Source organism: Telopea speciosissima, chromosome 2 (assembly GCF_018873765.1).
Source record: "Telopea speciosissima isolate NSW1024214 ecotype Mountain lineage chromosome 2, Tspe_v1, whole genome shotgun sequence".
Taxonomy (NCBI): Eukaryota; Viridiplantae; Streptophyta; class Magnoliopsida; order Proteales; family Proteaceae; genus Telopea; species Telopea speciosissima.
The window spans coordinates 84,092,655-84,114,140 of NC_057917.1; the positions used below are offsets into that span (position 1 = coordinate 84,092,655).

Below are 21,486 nucleotides of genomic sequence, written 5' to 3' on the forward strand. Positions count from 1 at the left end.
TTACCTGTTCGGAAAAAGGACTCTGAGAAATTCGACTTTCCTTCTGACATTATTGGACTTAATAGCCCTTTGATAAGCCGTAATATCGTTTTCTGCGCATTACACCCTTCATTACTTGTGTCGATCAGATTTGTCCAAACAACAAGCGTTGATCAGGAAGCTTTTAGAGGTAAAGATTCACTTGATTCAGGAATTGCTGGTAGAACTGGTATAATTTTATGAGATGAGATGTTCCAATACACAATTGCATTTATGTCACTTGTAAGCTTTTCTCGCTCAAATTCAAACATGGCAATCCAATTTGGACCAGCTGAAAAGTTCTGCAAATCTCTTCTTAGTCTATGCTACTCCCGTTTCCTCTCTGCCACCTTTCACTCGATTCCTGCCTCACACACGCTCGAAGAATCAATCAAAGCTGCAGTTGAAACAGAAGCTTATGAACAAATTCCTGACCTCCTGTCCACCCCCACAACTATTCCACCACAGCAAAAGTCTAATCCCTTCTCCTTCCTATCTTCTTTCCCTGATCACCTCAGAACCAAAGTCATTGATAAAATTCTCCAGTCCTTTCTCCATCTTAGACCACGCTCTCGGACTAGAACTGCTTATGAGTATCTCCTCTCCCACACTCTTGCAAACCCAAATCCTCTTCCCCTTGCCCTTGCGATCATTCAACGCATTCTGCGCTCTGGCTGCACACCAGTTCCCCAAACTCACCTCTCCCTATCGTCTGCATGGCTTGACCACCACCAAACCCAATCTGTTGCGGATATCTTGAATGATATGCGATCGATTGGGTACCACCCTGATTGCAACACATGTAATTACCTTCTTTCATCCCTATGTACTGTTGATCATTCAGCCGAGGCAATTAGGGTTTTGAAGGGCATGGGTGGGGCTGGATGCAATCCTGATTCAGAGAGCTATGGGACAGTTATTGGGGTAATGTGTAAGGCCAGGAAGACTGGTGATGTAGCTGAGCTGATGAGCGAAATGGTTACAAAATTTGGGTTGATGCCGAGGCAAGGGATAGTCATTAAGGCAGTTGCAGCAATGAGAGCAAACAGGGAGATGGTGAGAGCTGTTGAGATGATTGAGTTGTTGGAGAAAGAGGGTTGCAGCATTGGGTTTGAGGCTTATGAGATGGTGGTTAAGGGATGCCTAGAGAGGAGAGAGTTTATTTTGGCCGGAAAGGTGGTGATGGAAATGGCAGAGCGAGGATTTATACCTTACATCAGAGTCAGGCAAAGGGTGGTTGGAGGGCTTGCTAGTGTTGGTGAAGGTGCTCTTGCCTCTGTTGTGAGACAAAGGTTTGCAGATTTGAACTCCTAGCTGCTAAAGCACTACTGGCTAAAGGAGCACAATTACACACATGCAATGCACAGCTTACCTTATACAGCAGTCTCTTCTCACATACAGGATTTGTGTTCTGATTTTTCAGCATTTAGTGAGAGAAGCTGGGCTGAAGTTTCACAACTATTAAAAGATTAGCGGGTTATAGTGTTCATATCTATGGGCACAAAAAAAGCGAGAGAAGTGGTTAACATGATCATGTTAAAAAGTTTGGTGGCTTATGCTGTAGATTGTTTTTATGTTTTCATACAACAGGTTTGGAAGTTCGAATATATGATCCTAAGTGTTGTAATGTCTTTGCTGTCCAGCATCCTTTTTTAATCCAATTTTCGTAATTATGTTCTTGTATGCTACATGGTCATTGATTGATTGATTGGCTAGGTACACCACCTGATCCCAGATAGTGTACCAGTAAATTCAAAATTCACTAGTTAAAATACCTCTTCATAGAAAATTCGAGAACTGGTATGAAATCAAAATTTTCTTGCAATGGTATGTGATCCTTCTTGCCCCTCTTTTGCAGATTTTACAATACAAAATTCATCAGCAAGAAGATTGGGGCCTATAGCATCTTCCGTGTCTACTCTGTTTAGCTGTCACTTCTTCAATGCAGAATTTCCCTATTAGCAGCTTCGACCATCAAACAAATCTGCAGAAATTGCAGAAACTGGTGATTCCAGGTGATTTCTTTAAGTGGGGCTCACCTGGTTTCTGTAGAAATTTGAGATTTGCTGCTGGGTTTACTTCTCTGCAACCCAAACCACTGGATTCAATCATGGACATTGAGAGGGCCAAGAACCGCTCACCTGAGGATCTCATTTCAATCTGGGATAATGTAAGCCTGTAAAACCTTCTTTTTATTGCTAGGGCTAATTGACTTGTGAAAATCAATCCAATATTTGAATTCTTTAAATAATCTGTCCATGTTGTTCCTTAATCATCAATTACACTTGTAATGGATACTATACACTTTATTGGTAAAAGAAGGTAAATAATTGAAGAGAGAGGGTTGGGTATGCTGCCAGCTTTCAGTAAGCTAGTGGCATACACCAATCACAAGGCTGGACACAGGTGGGTAGGGCGGTCTTTTCCAAAGGGGAGGAGAGAGAATGACACATGCTCGGCACCCTGGTGGCATGCCCAGCCTTTTTCCCATAATTTAAATGCATGAACTAGTAAAGTAAACACATCAAATGGGCATTTTGAAGACCTCCTTTTGTGAAGTGAGGACAAAGGGGTGGTGCTACCACATACTGTTGGACCATTATGACCATTGAGTACTGCTGTGTCCAATCCGAGGTCACCGTGTCTAGAGCCAGAATTTTTTGCCTGACCAACAGGCTGTTCCATTCAAACATTTGGTTAACTATTTGGTCAAACCATGATGGGATGGACCATTAGTAGTATGTGAGATTTAAAAGCAGTGAAGTAAGTAGTGCATGATTGATTACTGAAACCAATTACCCAACCCAGGCTGTGTTCTTTCTACAATGCAAATGATTATTGTGTATGCTGGGGGTTGGATCAAGTGTATGTGTGATGCAGATGATGTGTACTTTTTCTCATTTTTCTATTTTAGTTGTAACATGTTTTACTTTAGTATTTTTTGTAAGGTGGTTTTACTTTGTAGTAAATGGTGGATTTTATTTATTTCTTCGTTGAAAGTATTGTTATGAAGTTTTTCAAAGGGTTGCTTAATGCTTATTGATTGAAGCCATAGTGTACATTTATGAGTTTTGGAGTTGTAATATACTTATGGATAGGTTTATCAGCCAAAACATGGGCATGTGTTTTTGGTAATGTCACTCGTGAAGTTGGGATTGATGACTCTGTTCTGTTTTTTTGCCCCCCAATGTCAAAGACAACAGCCATTGGTTGATCCTGTCACTTGTTCATCTTGACCATGAACACAACCAACCTCTTGCAGGGACATGTGACTGTGTGAGTATACAAAACGATTCTTTCTATAGTTTTCTGTACAACTTTTCATGTTGGTAATATAATGAATTGGATTTGTTCTAGGATTTGGAAACTACATAATGAAGGGAAGACCACCTTGGAACTAACTGACCAAGTGTTGGGGCTCAAGCGTTGCGATTTATCCAATTAAGTGGGTCTCTTGTGTGTACAACAACGACTAGAAGGCAGGCCAACAATACCATCCGTGCTTTTGATGGCGGTGGTGGACGTGGTAGTTGCGAATGTGATGGAGGTGGTATTCTATTTTGAACATAAAATTACTGCTTTGCCAATCAAATTAACCATGTATTAATTAAAGAGCAATAGTCTACCCTCGACTTGTTTTCTGATCTCGCTGGTCAGGAGATCAACCCTGATAAAAGTGAAATTTGTTTCAGTAAGAACACTTCTATTGAGACCAGACTGAGATTGTGCTCCATTCTCTGCATGAAAGAGATGAACACCAAATCTATTTACCTAGGAACCAATCTTTGTCACCAAAAATCTAAATACAAAGAAATTGGGCCTGTTATTTCCAAAGTTAGAAAGAAACTTTCTTCCTGGAAGGCCCACTTTCTCTCATTTGCTGGGAGACGTGTTTTAATACAGTCTGTTCTTGCTTCAACACCCACCTATCAGATGTCCTGTTTTCTCTTCCCTACTAAGTTGTGTCAAGAACTGGATTCCATTAACCTTAGGTTTTGGAATAATGATGGGCCCAAAAAGAAGTGCCACCTTATTGGGTGGGGCAATATCTGTCGGCCTCTCTGCCATGGTGGTTTGGGCCTTCGTACTTCTGAAAGTCACAACAAGGCCCTAATTCTTAAACTTGGCTGGAGATTACTTTCTGAGCCCCACTCAATATGGGCGAAGGTAATCAAAGGTAAATACTTCCCTAGATCCTCTCTTTTTGATGTTAAAACTCTTAATCGTAGAGGATCCTGGATCTGGAATGGTATTGCCAAGATTGCACCAACTCTGAAGCAGGTTGTTACTAGAAAAATTGGTAATGGTTGTTCAACATTCTGTTGTTCTGACCCTTGGGTCCCTTCTGTCACAGGTAATTCAATCTCCCTCTCTACTTTGATTAGTATAAATGCAGTCCTACTTTCCGAACTTTGTAATACTCTAGTCCAGTCCGTTAGTCTAAGACGTCAAACGTTAGTTTTAGGGAATATAATTACCAAAATGTCTTTATGATAAAAACCCACCAAAGTTAAAGAGGAAAGTGATCAAATTGCCTTAATCTTCCTTAAATCGTTTAGGGTTTGAAACTGAAAATCGATTTGAGAAAGATTTGGGTTTGGTCACTGTACTCTTTCGTTTTTCACTTACGTTGACAAATGAAGGATGCAGTAGCACTACACATTGGATGTAATCAGATTTTGCGAGTTCCACAGCCACCTTGGCTGAAAAGAAATCAATAAATCAAATCTTAGTTGCCGGGAGTTGTAGATAGATAGCCATGACTTAACATTCTACAACCGTGATGTCAATAATCTATTACGGAAATGTTCTAGAGTTGAATGGTTCCAAATATTAATAGAGTGAAAAGAAATCTCACCACCCCAGCAAACATCTCCAACCCCTTTTGTGGTTATGCCCTTACTTTTTAAAGCTACTATAACTGGTTTAGCATCCTCAAATCCTTTTTCCTACAGCAACAGAAAATTAAGTATAGATTTGGCAACAACTTATTAAATGGATTCTTAAAACTTTAGCATGATAAGGTGGTAAACAAGCTCCATAGATGATTCAAGATGGCATGATGGTAGCCATACTCTAAATTAAAACAAGAGTAAAGTGACCAAACCCAAATCTTCCTCAAATCGATTTTCAAACAGCTCATCTGCTCACCCTATCGTTCAAAGTATCAAACAGCTCTCAGCATATTCTTGTTTATTCCAAGGTCATCCAACACTGTTTCGGATACTTTGGCCTGGAAGACTTTGTCAGTAGAGTGTGTGACATTCTGACCTGTTTCCTCTCTGTGACTGTCCTCCCTTTGTAATGGTACAATCATGAGCCTTTCATGCTCTCAATAAGCTCTTTTTTACCCAAAAAAAAAAAAAAAAAAAAATTCTAAATAGAATTAATCTATCACCTAAACAAAACATAAAAATGTTCGGACTGCAGGGAGTGTACATGAATACAAGTTTGAGGTTTGATTAAGAAGTTTGACACATGACCGATTGAAATCATTCCTCACATATGCAATTCTTGGAATTGTGACATCAGTTTATCCACCCAAAAAAAAAAAACACATCAACCTTCCAAGTGAGGCACAATTGGATTGGATATACATATACACATCATCCACAGATTCCATATGGATGGTGCCCATCCATTAAAAAACCTTCCTTCCCCTTTGCTTCAGTAATCAAAATGCATGCTGTTTGAAAAAACTTTTATTAGAGTAAATAAATACCCATCTAAGAAATTATATGCAGTACGAGGCATTTTCATTTTCATACGACGCAAGTAAATGGACTTTTTTTTATTCTTTCTTGTACGTCCAGTAATATTATTGTCATCATTGAAACTGTCTCTTCGTCACGAATTTTTCTCCTTCCTCTGTCACACTCGCGCGCTGAGTGTTGTTTGCAGGTGAAAACTAAAATCTATATGACAGAGATACTCCTAGCTTCACCCTTTTTTTTTTTTTCTTTTTGATAAAATTTCTAGCTTCACCTACCCAACAATAATAAGTGGTTTCTGACCAATCTGATCAGATCGTGCTACAAATTCCAATCCAATAGGTGATAATTTTTCTATTTTTAAACAAAAAAAAATTTAGTGCCGTTTCTCGTTACCTCTATAGAAAAACGGATCAACTTTGGCGATGGCGATTTCACTCTTGTACTCTGTAGGGATTCTCTATTTCAGTTCCACATAAAGCTTCTTACTAAACTGAAACAGTTCCAAGAGAAGATCTTCGATTTCAGGTTTGTTTTCCATGGCTTCTCTTCTGCTTCTGTTGTTTCTCATCGATCCCAGAAGCGATAATTTTCTCTACTCTCTTGATGTTGGAGTCGATGCTTTGTTTTCTCCGCAGATTCGCCCGTCTAGCTTTGTAGATTCTTACGTCTCTATCTTGGTATTAAGTATTTGTAGATTCTAATACATACAGACAGAAATCAAGACTAAACTTCAAATTCGCCCTTTTAATCAATCTATATTACTACATTTCATTCTTACCACCACCAAAAATGAAAAACAAAAAAACAAAAAAACAAAAAAAAAAAACTGCATTTCATGCATTATGATGCAATAATAGATTTTACGTTTTGGATCTCATTGTGTATGGATGTTTCTAATTCGTGCACTATTATGGGATTTCAATGCAGAGTTTGGATTTGTATATAGTCTTGTTGTGAGTTCTTTGGCTGTGAAACGAAGATGATATTCAAGTCTAAGATCAAATGGGCTGCGCTCGTGGCGCTGGTCTTATCGTTGTTGTCTTTGTTGGTGCACCTTCTTCTTGCCAACTACTCTAGTGCTACGGTGGGTCTGAGTGAGGATTTTACTCCTAAATTTGGGAGAGAGGTTGGTTTCATTGAAACCCAATGGCAACTTAGAGTTTGATTAGCTTATTCGTGGCTCTCTGAGGAGTTTTATTTTTCTAATTTCCTTGTTATATTAAAGTTATTACAGAGCATTCGGTACAGAAAGCTATGGGGAGTTGTGAAGCCACTGGAGTCTTTGCAGCCGTATGCCAATCCCAGAAGCAGATATCCTAGTAATATTTTCTTAAAACTCAGAAGCACCATTAATTTTATTTTCTTTAGGGGGTGGGTTCATAAGGCCATCATCTATGCAAAGAATTTATGAGAAGACTGGATCAGCTAGCCAAAAATTAATCACATAGAGAATCCAGTGAAACACTTAGAACTTGTTCTTGACAATAAATCAGACATCCAGCTTATGGCAGCCATCGGGCTGGCATGTCAACTAAGGACCAAATGGCTAGAGAAATATAAGGTGGGTCCTTCCCTTTGAATAAAGTGAAACCTGTTTCAGGATAAAGGAAGTGGGAGATCACCAGTTAAGAGTCAATAGGTGCTTCAGTTTCCTTGTAAATCCCAATATTACGACTGGGAGTTGAGGTCAGCAATGTGGTTATAGGGGTGCCAATGCGTTTTTCAAAAAGCCCAAGACTCTGATTGAGTTTCAACTTTTGAGGTCATTATCCAGGATTCCTGGGTGTGAAGTGTGCGAAGGTTGAGACTAGATCTGTCAGTGGTCTGGGTGTGATGACTGGTGCAGGTATCAATTAATCTGTAACAGACTCCCTGAGACTGAAAGATGAGGAGTATCAACAGTAAGGGTGTGAAGTTCTTCAGTAGTACGTTACTAAAAATTTTAACGCTGCACAAAACCAGGGCAAACAGTTCAGGTGCAGGGAGTGTCTTATCTTTGTCAAAAGTTTTAGTGTCTAGATAAAGTTGTCCAAGACAAGTCTGTGATGATAAAGAGCCTTTCCTTCAGCCTTAGATAATATGGAAGATTTAGAATCACTGTTATATTAGTAGTAAGGCCAGCATAAGCATTGATGTGTCCTGGGCAGGAAATGATGCCTAGCAGCTCTGGGAGATACACGGATAAAGTTTGAGGTTCCATGGTTTGATCACCTCAAAATGAAAGTAAACCCTAGCTTGGTGAACAATAAACTGTACTGCAGCATGGGCTTTGGTGTTTCTCTTCTCTGACTTCTACTGAACATTCCATGCCTTTTTATTTTCCCTTCTTTTTGTACTTTCTGGTATTGGTGTGCATCAGAAATTGAAATTTCATTTTCAAACCTAATGAATTTCTTGCTTTGGTTGTTACAGTTCCAAATGAGCAGAACAATGGTTTCATTTATGCCAAAATTTTTGGTGGATTTGAGAAGATAAGATCTTCAGTATAAACCTTTTTTCCATTGTTGGAATTTTTTCTTTCTTGTAATTTCTGCCAAGAGGTTGTAACATGTTTGTTAATTTGCTAGATCTGTGATCTTGTCACCATATCCAGGCTTCTAAATGCTTCTCTTGTCATTCCAGAGATTCAAGAAAGTATTCGCTCTAAAGCCATCAGGTTTCTTTATTAGCTTTTATCTAATTCTTGGAATGTCAAAGTTTTATCTTTATTTTATATGCCAGTACAGGTTACTGATGGGTTTGTTGACTTATACCTACAGTGTGCAGTTCCAAATTCAAGAGCTTTTCATTTCTTTACAATGAGGAGCAGTTCATTGCAGCACTCACAAAGATGTAATTATTGTGAAGAGCCTACCGCACAGTTTGAAGGAGGCTAGAAAGAGGAAAGAGTTCCCTTTGTTTAAGCCCAAAAGTTCAGCTTCTCCAAGTTTTTATATCAGGGAAGTTCTTCCTGTGCTAAAAACAATGAAGGTTATTGAGTTGGTGCTTACTAATGGAGGGTGCCTACAGGTAATACTGCATTATTAACTGGAAGAATATCTAATTGGGGAATGACGTTTTCTAGTTTTGAAAGGATCTACATTTGGAGGGTGAGGAAGGGTTGGTATGATCAGGATAATTTATCCTCATTAAATTTCCTTGAAGGCTGTCTTTCCCCAATCCCTATATAAAGTCATTAATTATTAGACAAATTTTACAAATGTCAATACTTTTTATTTTATAGTTACAGTTTGTGACAAACATACATGAAATATATATGTCGTTGGGTAAAAAAGGACTCTAATTATTGAAGAAAGCAAATATTGTTGGACGCATAGGTGGAAAGGGTTGGACCTTTCATCATTGCCACCTGTCTCAACATGATTGTCTTCTAGTTCTATTGGTAATGTTATCTGATATTAATGGATGGTTGATTCGCCGATTGGGGGCTTTGAAGTGGAATTAGTGTTCATTCTGTTGGTTACCTAATATCAGCAGTTCAGCACCATTGTTTTCAAAAGGTTGTTACTATTGTTTTAACAATATCTCCAAATTTCTATTTTTTAAATTACTATATACAGCTAAGGTCCAAAATCCCTTTGACCCTGTATTTATTTATTTTTTTTTCTTTTCAGTCTATACTACCACCTAGCTTGTCCGAGTATCAGAGACTTAGATGCAGGGTGGCCTTCCATGCGCTTCACTTTCGTCCAGAAATTCAGGCACTTGGACATTGGATGGTGGAGAGGTAGGTATCTTGGATGGGAAATGATCTTCACGGTCAATCCATGTGAACTTGATAACCAAAACTTCCCCGTCTTTGTCAACATATCCTTTTGATGTAGGCCAAGCAAGATTTATTGAATTAGAGGGCCATGTGCAAGAGGGTGGGCCTTGGTGCAATGGTAAGGTTGCTCCATTGTGACCAAGTGGTCACGGGTTCGAGTCTGGAAACAGCCTCTTTGTGAAAGCAGGGGTAAGGCTGCTTACATTATGACCCTCCCCAGACCCTGTGGTGGGGAGAGCCTCGTGCACTGGGTACGCCCTTTTTTAGAGGGCCATGTGCAATGTTTAATTAGATGCTTTTGCCTTTTATTCTGTAAACGGAGCATACAACATATCAGGAAAATGTTTTGACATGAGGAATAAATATAATGAAATACTCTCTCCACAGTCCTTGCCCTTGTTGTTACATTTCCTTCTCTCTATCTTCTTCTATTAGATGATTTTTATGATGGCTCTCAAGAAGTATATCTATCTGATACCATTTTGGGGGTAAGTTGCTACAAACACCGAACTGTGAGGTTCTAAAATGGTTAAAGATCCAAGTCTGATTTGATTCTTGCACATTTCCTTGTGGGCTCTATGTCTGCATCTTTGTATTAAGAAAATGAAGATACGTACATCTGTCCTGATGCACTATAGTGCTTTTACTTAGCAATATATGAATGACCTCTTCAGTTTACAATTCCTAAACAAGAATGTCTTTTTTTATTTTTTTAATGAGAACAAGAATGGTAATTGTACGCAGATTTAAAGACTCTGATCTTAATCTTGAGTCTTGACTACTGTAAATAATAAAAAGAGAAAAGAAGAAGGGAGGAAAAGAAGGGAAGAAGAGAAGAGAGGTGGATGTAACCTTGGGAGTCACAACCTTGTTGATGAGACTGCCCACTTCATTCAATATATATAGAACTAACCAACACAAGGATATAATAGGAACTAACAACAAATAAATAAAAAAGGACAAAACAGTCCCTGGGGGAAATCGTGACTTGTGCCTAGCGCTAGCCACGATTTCCCTCCCCCTTATTCGATTAATTCTAACACTCCCTCTCAAGCTGGAACATAAATATTAATCATGCCCAGATTGTTACAAATATAATCAACTCTACCACTCCAAAGAGACTTGGTAAAAACATTTGCAAGTTGTTCTCCTTTGCGAACATGACTTGTAGAGATAATTCCCCGTTGTAGATTTTCTCGAACAAAGTGACAGTCGACTTCAGTATATTTCGTTCTCTCATATCATCTTGCCACACGTCAGAATACAATTGGTAACCTGATAAGCTTATCCCATTGGGAAGTGTGGAGATTTTCCTATTTCGGAATTTAGTATTATGGGTTTGGTTTATGTTATTTCAGTTATTGACATGTGTGGGTAGTACATGAGCTGTAAATTAACGACTATAGATGATTCTCTTGATAAAGAATGGGTAAAACTGAGGAAGAACTTCTGTAGTTCTCAATTTTGATGTCTCATATTATTTGGCATCAAGACTGTATATCTTATCCAAGCAACTTGTAGCTTGCCTGTTGATAATTTAAACTTGATTTTTTATTTCACAGGTTACAGGTTTGGGGCTGCCATACCTGGCTTTTCATCCTGGCCTCGTGAGAGATACCTTGGCATACCATGGTTGTGCAGAGCTTTTTCAGGTTTCTTGTTAAAGCTCTTCAACCTATCTCTCTTTTTTTTTTTTGGATTTTTTATTAAGCTCATTTCTCTATATTATATGTATTTTGTTTTGGAGTCCTCTTTGGCATTCATTAGTTTAAATATTTGTTATTTGGGGAACTTGTTGACCTATGTTGGTTTGTCACGAAACAAGAGGATACTTTTTTTATCCTGCAATTTCTATTGAAATGATTTAATCTGAATTCTCAGCATATTTATTGACTGCTTTTGGTGGTTTCCTGACTTTATTTGTAACGTTTTTACTATAGGATGTTCATACTGAACTTATACAGCACCGGGGGAAACAAATGATCAAACAAGGGATAATCAATGAAAATTTGAGTGTTGGTTCACACATTCGTAAAAGAAACGGTTCATGCCCCCTCATGCCTGAAGAGGTAAATCTATAAGTTTAGTTGGTATTCTGTTTCGAAAAGGATTCAATTTCTCTAAGCTTCACATGAGATTTCCCTCTGGAAACTGTTGAATGGGAATAAGTTTAGTGGTAGGACTACCATTGTTCCTATCTAACAGCTATCTGATGAAGTCAATATTTTTTTAAAATCAGTATGAAATCCAAGTAATTTATGACCCTCTGCAAAGCGGGGGTAAGACTGCGTACATTATGATCCTCCCCAGACCCCACAGTGGTGGGAGCCTTGTGCACTGGGTACACCCTTTATGAAATCCAAGTAATTTAGGTTGGAGTTACAATAAAATTTGATAACCCAGCTAATGAGTCATAGATATGCACAGTGTCATTTGAAGCCTAAGAATGACTTTCAATTGCATTGAATTGCCTGTGGTGTTGTTTTCAAAAAGAGAATGGTTCCTGAAATGGTCATTGCTACCATCCAGCACCCCAACGTCGCAGACTGCATCCTTACCATCATATGTTAAAATTATGTATTTTTTTGGAAAGACAGATAAGATCTGTAGTTTATACAGTAAATTTAAATTATATAATAGAGAGAGGACTGCTGATGGCTGCTACCACAGTTTCAGAACTCTGGCTTCACCTGTAGGGACAGAGAATGAGGCAAACCCTAAGGTGTGGAAGAGCTAACTTCCCCAAAGAGTTGCAATGAATAGGGACTTAGGATAGGGTTTTTGTTCCCATCAAAGGTTGTTCATGTGGGAATCACTTGACGTTTTAACAATGTCCCGGATGACTTTACTACCAGAATGTGAAAACAGCTGTTTTTCCCAATAGATCCATGCTTGAGCAAAACATCAAACCTAATAGTCTGGAATAGCATCCTGAACAGCATGGCTGCTCCTTAGAAACCCTGACCTAATTTATTAACATATTATATAATCACTTAAACCTGTTTGAGGATGAGCTTGGGGTAAGTTAGATATATGATGCTGAGAAGTCATCTAATGTAAGACTAGAACCAGAATAGATCTAATCCCAGGTAGGATCAAATAGAAAACCTCTAGTCTTGGGAGAAAGAGGCATGAACCATATATCTCAAAGAGATCGTATTTCTTTGGGTTGGTAGTAATGGAATGGGTTCATTATCTAAAATGAAGAACATTTCCCACCAAAAGATCAATCCAATAATACCAGAACAATGAGATCTCAAATTGGTAACCACAAGAGAAGTAATAAATATAAACCCACAAATTTGTAATCTGTTGAAGCAGCAATCAAGAATAAATAATCTCCTGAATAAAGAGAAGCCGCAACAATTGAACCAGTGGTGTTGAATGACTCTTGAATCTCAAAACCTTGATGCAAACTCCAGAATACGCACTCAATGGCTTGGTTGCAAGTTTTAAAACAAAACAGAAAATAGAATAAGAATAGGGATCGAGTAGGGAAAAAGAAGGGGGAAAGGAAGGGTTGGCTATCTCAGCTTGGGCATCTCACCCATCCTATCTCAGGATTTTCACAAAGGCTCAAGCCAATATTTTATTAATCAAATTCGTATACAATGCTGGCCTCCCTTACAAACTTATATAGAAGACTCAAATGTAGACTTAGACACAAAAAAAAGAAAGGCCTAACTCTATCCTTAACTAATAAGGTAATGTAAACTGGCTAAAAAATTAAAATAATAAAAAAAACAGACTCAAAATAGGACTCTAACTAAACTAATGAAGCAAATCCCGTTTTCCTATTTTTCTACCCATATTTTTGGCTCATTAAATTGGTCAATTACAAAATAAACCCATGGGATAAAAAACCCAACACCTACAATCCTACATAACCCAACCCAAAGCTTATTTTCAATAAAATAAACCCTTTAGGTGGCTTATCTACATCATCATCCTCCCAACTGCATGGTCTCACCTACTTAATCTTGTTCAGTCATTCATTCTAGGCTACATTTATCGTAAGAAATGTCTGTTTCTCAGTTGCATCAAACACACTTGTATAAGAGGGATAAGATTAGTTGCTACAAAACTTATAGCTGTCCTAAGGGTCATATCCTCTAATAGGGAGATTAGGGTAAAAACTTGATTGACTGTGGTACATACTCCACTTGGGTAAATCTCATCCTTTTTGTTAAAAACTGATCCTAAATGTCCTTGCAAATGAGCGATGATGCTGGGAAACTATGGGATAAACCCTGAGATTGAAGTGATAGGTGAAAACAGGGGTTTTGAAGTTAGTTTGAATGAAGAGAAATAGGGATTCAGGATCATTAAAACCAAAACAATACAAATAGTGGGACAAAGAAATCAATTATGATTCAAAGAAATCAATTATGATTTAAAGATATCTAAATTGGTGCTCAGAATAATAATATGAAACAAAAGAAATAGAGAAGAGATGGCAAATACGGATTTCTGCAGGATTGTACTTATTGGAAATGTTTGAGATTCTGATTAAGGGGGATGATTTCAACCCTTGGGAGAACGGAAATATTTTGCCAATTTCAAACATTTTTCTCAAAATTTTGTAAATTTCATTAATTTTACAATATTTCTACTCCTGGGAGAAGATAAAATTTCTGCTAATTTCGACTGACTTGTCAGACTATGGAGAAGGAATCAACTTTCAAAATCAGAAAATTCACCATTTTTTCTTTTCAACTGAAAATCTTCTTTCTCAGTGGAGAGTAGAAACAAAAATAGAGGATAAGCATGAATATATATTTATACGGAGAGGTGATAGCCTTCTTTCTTTTCTTGTCAAAACATTATGCGGGATTCCCTTAACTTCAGGAAGCCATCCTCTATTAAAGATCCTTAATTTGGAATGTTCTGGCTCTGTTGTTTTTTTGACCTCTCAGGTGGGACTTCTCCTCCGAGCAATGGGTTATCCTCCCAATACAATAATATATGTGTCTGGTTCTGAAACATGTGGTGGTCAAAGAGTCTTGATCCCTCTACGTGCCATGTATGCAAACTTGGTGGACCGAACTTCTTTGAGCAGCAACCAAGAGTTGTCTGATTTAATTGGCCCAGAGATCGACTCCTCTTCCTCAAGATACATTCCAGTTCCCTCCAGCCGAAAGCAAGGAGCTGCTTATACAAGAATGGAAGAGAGCTGGTCCTCGGCCTCGTCCACTTCCTCCACCTCCTGATAGACCTATTTATTGGCATGAAAAGGAAGGTTGGTATGGTTGGGTTGCTGGGAGTGACAAAGAACCAGACCCTTCCCCAATGGATCTCAGGATGCAAGCACACAGGTTACTGTGGGATGCTCTCGATTATATTGTGTCAGTGGAATCAGATGCGTTTTTTCCAGGTTTTAACAATGATGGTAGCGGATGGCCAGATTTTTCGGGCTTGGTCATGGGGCAACGGTTGTATCAGATGGCTTCTGCTAGAACATATCGACCGGATAGGTAAGATGAGCATAAAACTTACTGATCCTAACTTTATGTTGGTAAACGTACTTTTGAAAAGGTGGAGACCTAGTCAAAATCACTGGAGGTTGCCTCCAGTTGCTAAGTCAGATTGTTGTTCCTGACTGCTGGTACCTTACATGACGTGGTTTGATGATTTTGTTTTGATTGCCCATCTTAATATCCTTTCCTTCTACTAAAACAAGAGGAGGGGGAATTTAACCTTATCCCAACGAAATGGTGGGGCTACATGGATTCTGTCCTTTCACTTCTGTTTAATATTATGTTACTGCCTCTGGTCCAGAAAGATTGACACGTTTGGCAAATCTCACTTTTTAAAGAGAGCTGGTTATTGTGTAATTACCTAATCATTTTTTAGTAAGCTTCCAAAATTACCCTTCATAGATTTGCTACTACCCTATTAAATTCTCCTTCGTCTCCTCTTTTAAGACATTAAATATGCTAAGAGTATTATGGGCAAAGTAAGAAAATTCTAAACCATTTAATATTGTAATGGATGAACAAATTGGGACATAGAAAAGCTCCAAAACAAGCAGTCTTTGTGGGATGGAAAGAAGAGTTGTCAAACAAGCCTAGTCCATTTATATCATTTGTCACTACTTCTGCCCAAGTCACTTTTTATCTACCCTTTGGTTTTTTACTCCTCTAATCTAAATGGCATTTGAATCCTTAATGATACACTTAATGGCCTCCCTTGCCAATGCCCGTAACACATCACACGATGCTCTCTATTGGGGCCAATACTTGTATCACCTTGACTTTTTTCATTTGTTATTCCTTTCTAATTTTTTCACTCATCCATCTTGACATCCCCATCTTACTTCACTTATTTTATTTATCTATTATTTCTTTGTTGTCGAACATTTAGTATTGTGGAATTTTCCTTTGTAATTTAGTAGGATGTGTCTGTTGCATAACACTCCAAAACACCTCTTCATTTCATCTTCCTTGTTCTAAATCTATGAGCAACACCTTCCTCAATTTCGCCGTATTTATTTAAGATGACCCAAGATACCCAAGAGGTATCTTCCTACGGCAACCCCCCCCCCCCCCTCAATTTTTTTTCCCTACTATGTCTTGATCACTTGATTTTCACCCCTATTTTTGCTAAATTTATTTTACATTTATTCTATTTTAATCGTGCTTACTTTTAAAGTCTTTTGATTCCAATGAATTCATTACTGATTCTCATTTGGCATTACCCCCTCTTTTGATTCTAATTTGTGACTTCTGAAGTGGGAAAAAGGATATTGGCAATCTGAAAATATTTTCTTGATCAGTTTTTTTTTTTCTCTTGGGAAGTAATGATTGTTCTTGTCTCACTAATTGCTGCTCTTTTGGCATTTATTAAAGCTCCGTTTGGTTGCAAGGGGAATTAAAGGGAAGGGAAGTGAAATTTTCATACTTAAAAAAGGAACTTTTTTAATCATTATCCCATGTGACACCATTGGACAATATATCTGACTCCAAATCATTCTATATTTGGTTATTAAATTTCACTTTACTTTGCATCCATTTCCCTTTGGTTTAAAATGTAAAATAAATATTACATGTAAAATGTATCTTTACTAGATATGGTAAGAAATTTAAGTAGTTTATATAATCACATGGGATAATGATTACAAAAGTTTCTTTTTTAGGTTTGAAAATTTTCCCTTCCCTTTTCTTTAATTCCCCTTGCAACCAAACGGAGCCTAAGGGGAAAAAAGAGGGAAAAAAAACTTCTTTTGACGGATAAACAGATTTTACTCATCTGAACTTGTTAGGCTGTTTTCATGGTTATTCATTTGTGCTGGCAGAATTCACAATACCCTCTGATGTTATCTGTATTGAATTATTTTCTGATTGTCCTCACTGGTTTTCTCAACAGAAAAATTCTTGCACAGTTATTAACCGTACACATGATCATCTATACCATCCAAAGCTTAATTGGATGCTTTCAGTTCGGGAACTTCTCAACAAAAGCTTGGCTGAGGATGGCCTTACGAGGGAGTTTCTCCTATCAAAACCAACATCATTCCTTTCTCATCCACTTCCAGAATGTTCTTGTACAACCCTCGGATTTGCTGACAATCCAAATCCGGTGAGGGGTAGTGACGGCCAATTGTTATATGGAGAAGATGAGTGCCCTAAATGGATGGAGCGTGGCCTTGCAACAGTTTCCCTTAAGGTAGGCAATGCTAAAGATATCAGAGTTGATGAAAAGGAGTTGACAGAGGCTGAAAATGATCTGGATGAGGAGCCAGAATCAGATGACAACAACAGCAGAACGGATTCAACTCCACCCTCCGAGCCGGATGAGGAGATGGACCCTGATGATTAGAAATAGATGAACAGGGTATACAATATTCTTTATGGTTCACCTACCGAGTTGGCCAGCAACCTCTTCCTGGATGAAGGTATATGGTGGAGGCACTGTTATGAGGTTTTGCATGCTTTTCTGAAATTTATGATTTTTGAGGGAAAGACGCATTCAGAATCATTCATTGCTATAACCATGAGTTTCAAAACCAAGAGGTGGAAAAAATTTTCTTTTTATATCCATCACATTCTTGAGAAACAAGGTTTGGTGGGAGTGATTTCTGCAGACATGCAAACTGGTTCCCGCTCATCGATACGCATCTTCTACCGAAGTGGGTGCAACAGTGATTGGAAGGGAACTGCATATCTTTTTTCTTGCAGGAGCTCCAGCATGGGTAAAAGCATCCCCTTATTTCCCCCCCCCCCCCTTCTAGCTTGCTCATATACATCAGGCTTCATTGCCAGTGGAGCACCAGCTTGAGTACACCTTCTCTTCCTGGCCCCATACCTCTTTTCCGCTTAAATCATAGTCCTCTGTACAATGTTCCAATCTTCTTTTTAGAATCTGTAATTTGTATTGGCAGGTGATTCTTGTCCAGTTCCATCTGAGGACAATTTGTATGACTTACTGATGTTTTGGTCAGTCACTAATCTCATTACAGGTCAGTTATTTCATTGAGAGATAAATCTTTTTTTTTTTTTTTTTTTTAATCCCGAATATTCTTAACTGCCTTACCCTATCCCAGAAGGAGAAAAATCTCTCAGTATCTTAACCTAGCAACCGTAACCCCTGATAATAAATACAAATAAACCAGAAATAAAAAAATTAAACTACTACCGTCAAAAGACCGGCAGACCGGCTTTGTCTTCTCAAAGAATACAATGTAGCTCCGAAGGGAAGTCATCCGTAACATGAAATAAAGTGTTGGCAGCTGTTTCATTGAGAGATAAAGAGAAGAACCGAGTTTCCCTCCACCCATGGTGAAGGGGTGGGAGTCTCAAGGGTATTTTGGAACATACTAAAATCCTAGGAAGGGTTTGTGAACCCTAGGATGGTGGGTGAACCCTTCTCTATGGGTGGATGAAAACTTTGTCCTAAAGAGAATACATTCTTTTCAATCTATCAGGTCATTATAATTTGTTCATATCTGGAATAAGCTGCATGAGAATTGAGTTGATAATAGATTTTGAAAGGGTTACACAACCTTTCACACATCTTACAAATGATGTGTTGGGGGATTAGGGAAAGACTAGCATTGCATGATCACTCTCAAGTGTGTGTGTGGATCTAGGACAGGAACTCCCTGATGGAAAAAAAATTCAAATCGGGAAGGAAATTGTAATTTGCTTTGAATGCGTACTCGCTATTTTAAAGGAGATATTTGCCCCCACACGATAAATTACACCTTCAAGACTTAACAAAGCAATAAAGACGAAACAAAGAATTTCTCTGAGAGACATTGATTGTAAGAGAGATATTTTGTTTGAACACTGCACTTCTATTTTATAGAAGTGAAGCACCTCTTTTGAATAGACATATGTGTTCATTTCGTATTTAAACCATTAGATCGATTGTCATTCAATCTAACGGTCCAGATTAAATCAAAGATGTAGCTGTTCACAACAGTCATACCATATCAAATGTGACCGTAAGATCTTTTAATCCGACGGATCTGATCACATAAAAAAATCAACATACCAGATCAGATCGCTTGAAGCGTAATGCAACCAGTGTCTGCTCTTATAGAAGTGAAGCACCTCTTCTGAGCAATTTTCTGTACGGGGCACTCCCATGCGTCTATCTCTATCCTCCTTAAAACAAGGTGGGCAGAGGTGTCTTTTCACATGGGGGGAGAGAGATAGACTCATGGGAGTGCTGGCGTAGGCCACTCCCGGACAAAGATTTTTTTTTCCATTTCATTAATTTTCTGCTATTTTATTAAAAAAAATGATAAAAAATAAAAAGTTAAATACACGTACCTCTAAAATGGACCTAATATTCCACATGTACCCCTAAGGTTCTGACAATTCCACATAGACTCCTTGAAAAATTTATATACAACCCCTACTTTTCAACTTAAATTTATTTGAGTCCACACCGTTAATACCACTCCTTGAAAAATTTATATACAACCCCTACTTTTCAACTTAAATTTATTTGACTCCACACCGTTAATACCAGGCGTCAAATGCCGACAGAACAGTCTGAAATTGAAGAATGTAATATACAGATATATGAGTTATATCATTGCTAAGGCATAATTACCGAAATTCCTTTATGAGTAGATATACTCATTCTCTTCCATTTTTGCGGGTCAATTGTCCTCATCTTCCCCAAATAGTTTAGGGTTTGAAACCCTTCAATCCTCTCTTCAAAACCCTTCTGGCATCAACCTCTGTTCACCCTCATCCTTCGTTCTCACAACCCAAAATGAATGTTTACCCTAAAGCCCTAATACCACGAAGGCCGCTGCCGCCAAACCCAAGAATCGCTTCCATCGCCGACCCATCTTCTTCACCAGGAATCGCAGCGTTAATCTGGGAGAGGTCCTGGAATCAGAGACTGAAGATTTACGCGACTTTTACACTGTTCACTGGAACAACATTGCAATGGCTACGTAGCGTCTTCTGCATTTGGCAAATCCCCCCATCAAGCCTCGCAGTATTAAGCGCAACTCCGACAAAACAGAATCTGATACTCCGACAATGCAGAGAGGGAGTGAGGAGCAGAGAAGGGTGAGGAGAGAGGGCGGAGCAAAGGAGAGAGAGAGAGAGAGACAGCATTCCCTGCGTTCTTTATCGCTATCATTCTTGATAGCCTTAAGCGCAGCTCTGCCAAAATAGAATCCGACGCTCTGCCATCATCTTTGATTGTCATCGTTCTTGTCTTCTTGATCGTCATCATGCTATGCTTTCTCCAATCCTTCCGCTGGAACAGTGCTCTGCCAGAAAATCCCCCATAATAGATTAATAGTTGCTGGCCTAAAATCCGGGTTTGGTAAAATATTCCAATTATTATGTCTCGTTAATCTAAACGTTGCTGTTCCAGAATCAGAGACCGAAGATTAAAATTTATGGCAGACACTTAGTTGGGCTAGAAAACTCAAGAAAAGGGCTGGATTTTGAAGCACAAAAACATTAAGTTAATCAAACATCTGCTTTGGCTCAGGGAGAGATGAAGGCGGTAGACCAGATCCCAAAACTCAGGTATTAAAATAATATCTCTTGCTGCAATAGAGTCTGGCGGTAAGTGAATGGTCCAGATCTGATTGCAGGTTAAATCCTCATTGTAGAAAATGATTCAGGAGAAGGGTTCCTGTAGCTTAGGTCTCATATGGAAGGGCTTCCTTCGCCCCGAATCTCGGCCTCAATGGACTGCTTGTTAGAGAATTTAATCAAATCTCTTACGGTCCAATTGGTTTGACAGTAACAGGACAGAGGTAAGAAACAGATTACAGTAAAGAAGAGAAGAGGAAGAAGCAGAAGAAGTAGTCTCCAGTAACCCCATTCTTTCTCAAAGCCCTACCGCAGAGGGCACCCTGTGAGAGATGAGTTGCAGGTTTTGGGAAGCTTAGGGATCGCACGGGGAAGAGGATGGTGTGGGATGGGACTGCACGGTGGCGATGGTGTTAATGGTGGGTGGCGTGGTATTGGGTATCTATATTTGCAAAAGAAGAAGATGATTTGGGGAAGACGAAGGTTGGGCAAAAAGGTCTTTTCAAATTACTGGTGATTTAGCCAATTCAGATCAGGCACTCTCTACTCTCAAGAATTCTTTAATTTCATTTAAAAAAAATTTGCATCCAAGAGAGAGCTTTGTCTTAAAGGAACCACAATCACACATTATTTATCTTCACTGTTTGAGAGAATACAAAGTACGAAAGAGAGGAACACAATGAAGGATATACATGTAGGACTGACTCTATTCCTCAGATAATTAAGAACAATCTCCAAGGCTATGTTTGGAAGCAAAGAAAAAAAAATTTTCCTTTGATAGTAGACAGCTCTATAGTGGACTTCAACCAACCTTTTGAGGGGAATTGAAACTAATACTATCGGCTCTATTTAGGCAGGTATCGGCAAAAATCATGACTCAATGATTGATTTATGAGTTATATTTTTTGAATTTTTTCTTCTCTTGGCTTCCAAAGCCTAAAAAGAAAATAAACAAAAAAAAGGGGGAATTACACCC

General features: G+C 38.5%; 1 protein-coding gene and 1 pseudogene across 1 annotated transcript; both read left to right on the forward strand.

Moving 5' to 3' along the window:
* The first annotated feature begins 159 nt into the window (after nt 1–159).
* LOC122649866 (pentatricopeptide repeat-containing protein At1g06270) lies at nt 160–1,618 on the forward strand. The gene has a single exon (XM_043843120.1). The coding sequence runs from the start codon at nt 229–231 to the stop codon at nt 1,330–1,332; it is 1,104 nt and encodes a 367-aa protein (XP_043699055.1). The 5' UTR covers nt 160–228; the 3' UTR covers nt 1,333–1,618.
* A 6,847-nt stretch (nt 1,619–8,465) lies between these two features.
* Nucleotides 8,466–17,971, forward strand: LOC122651252 (annotated as a pseudogene).
* Nucleotides 17,972–21,486: the final 3,515 nt, after the last annotated feature.

Excerpts from the sequence above, each read along its gene's own strand:
- LOC122649866 (XM_043843120.1), top strand. The coding sequence starts at position 229 with ATGTTCCAATACACAATTGCATTTATGTCACTTGTAAGCTTTTCTCGC.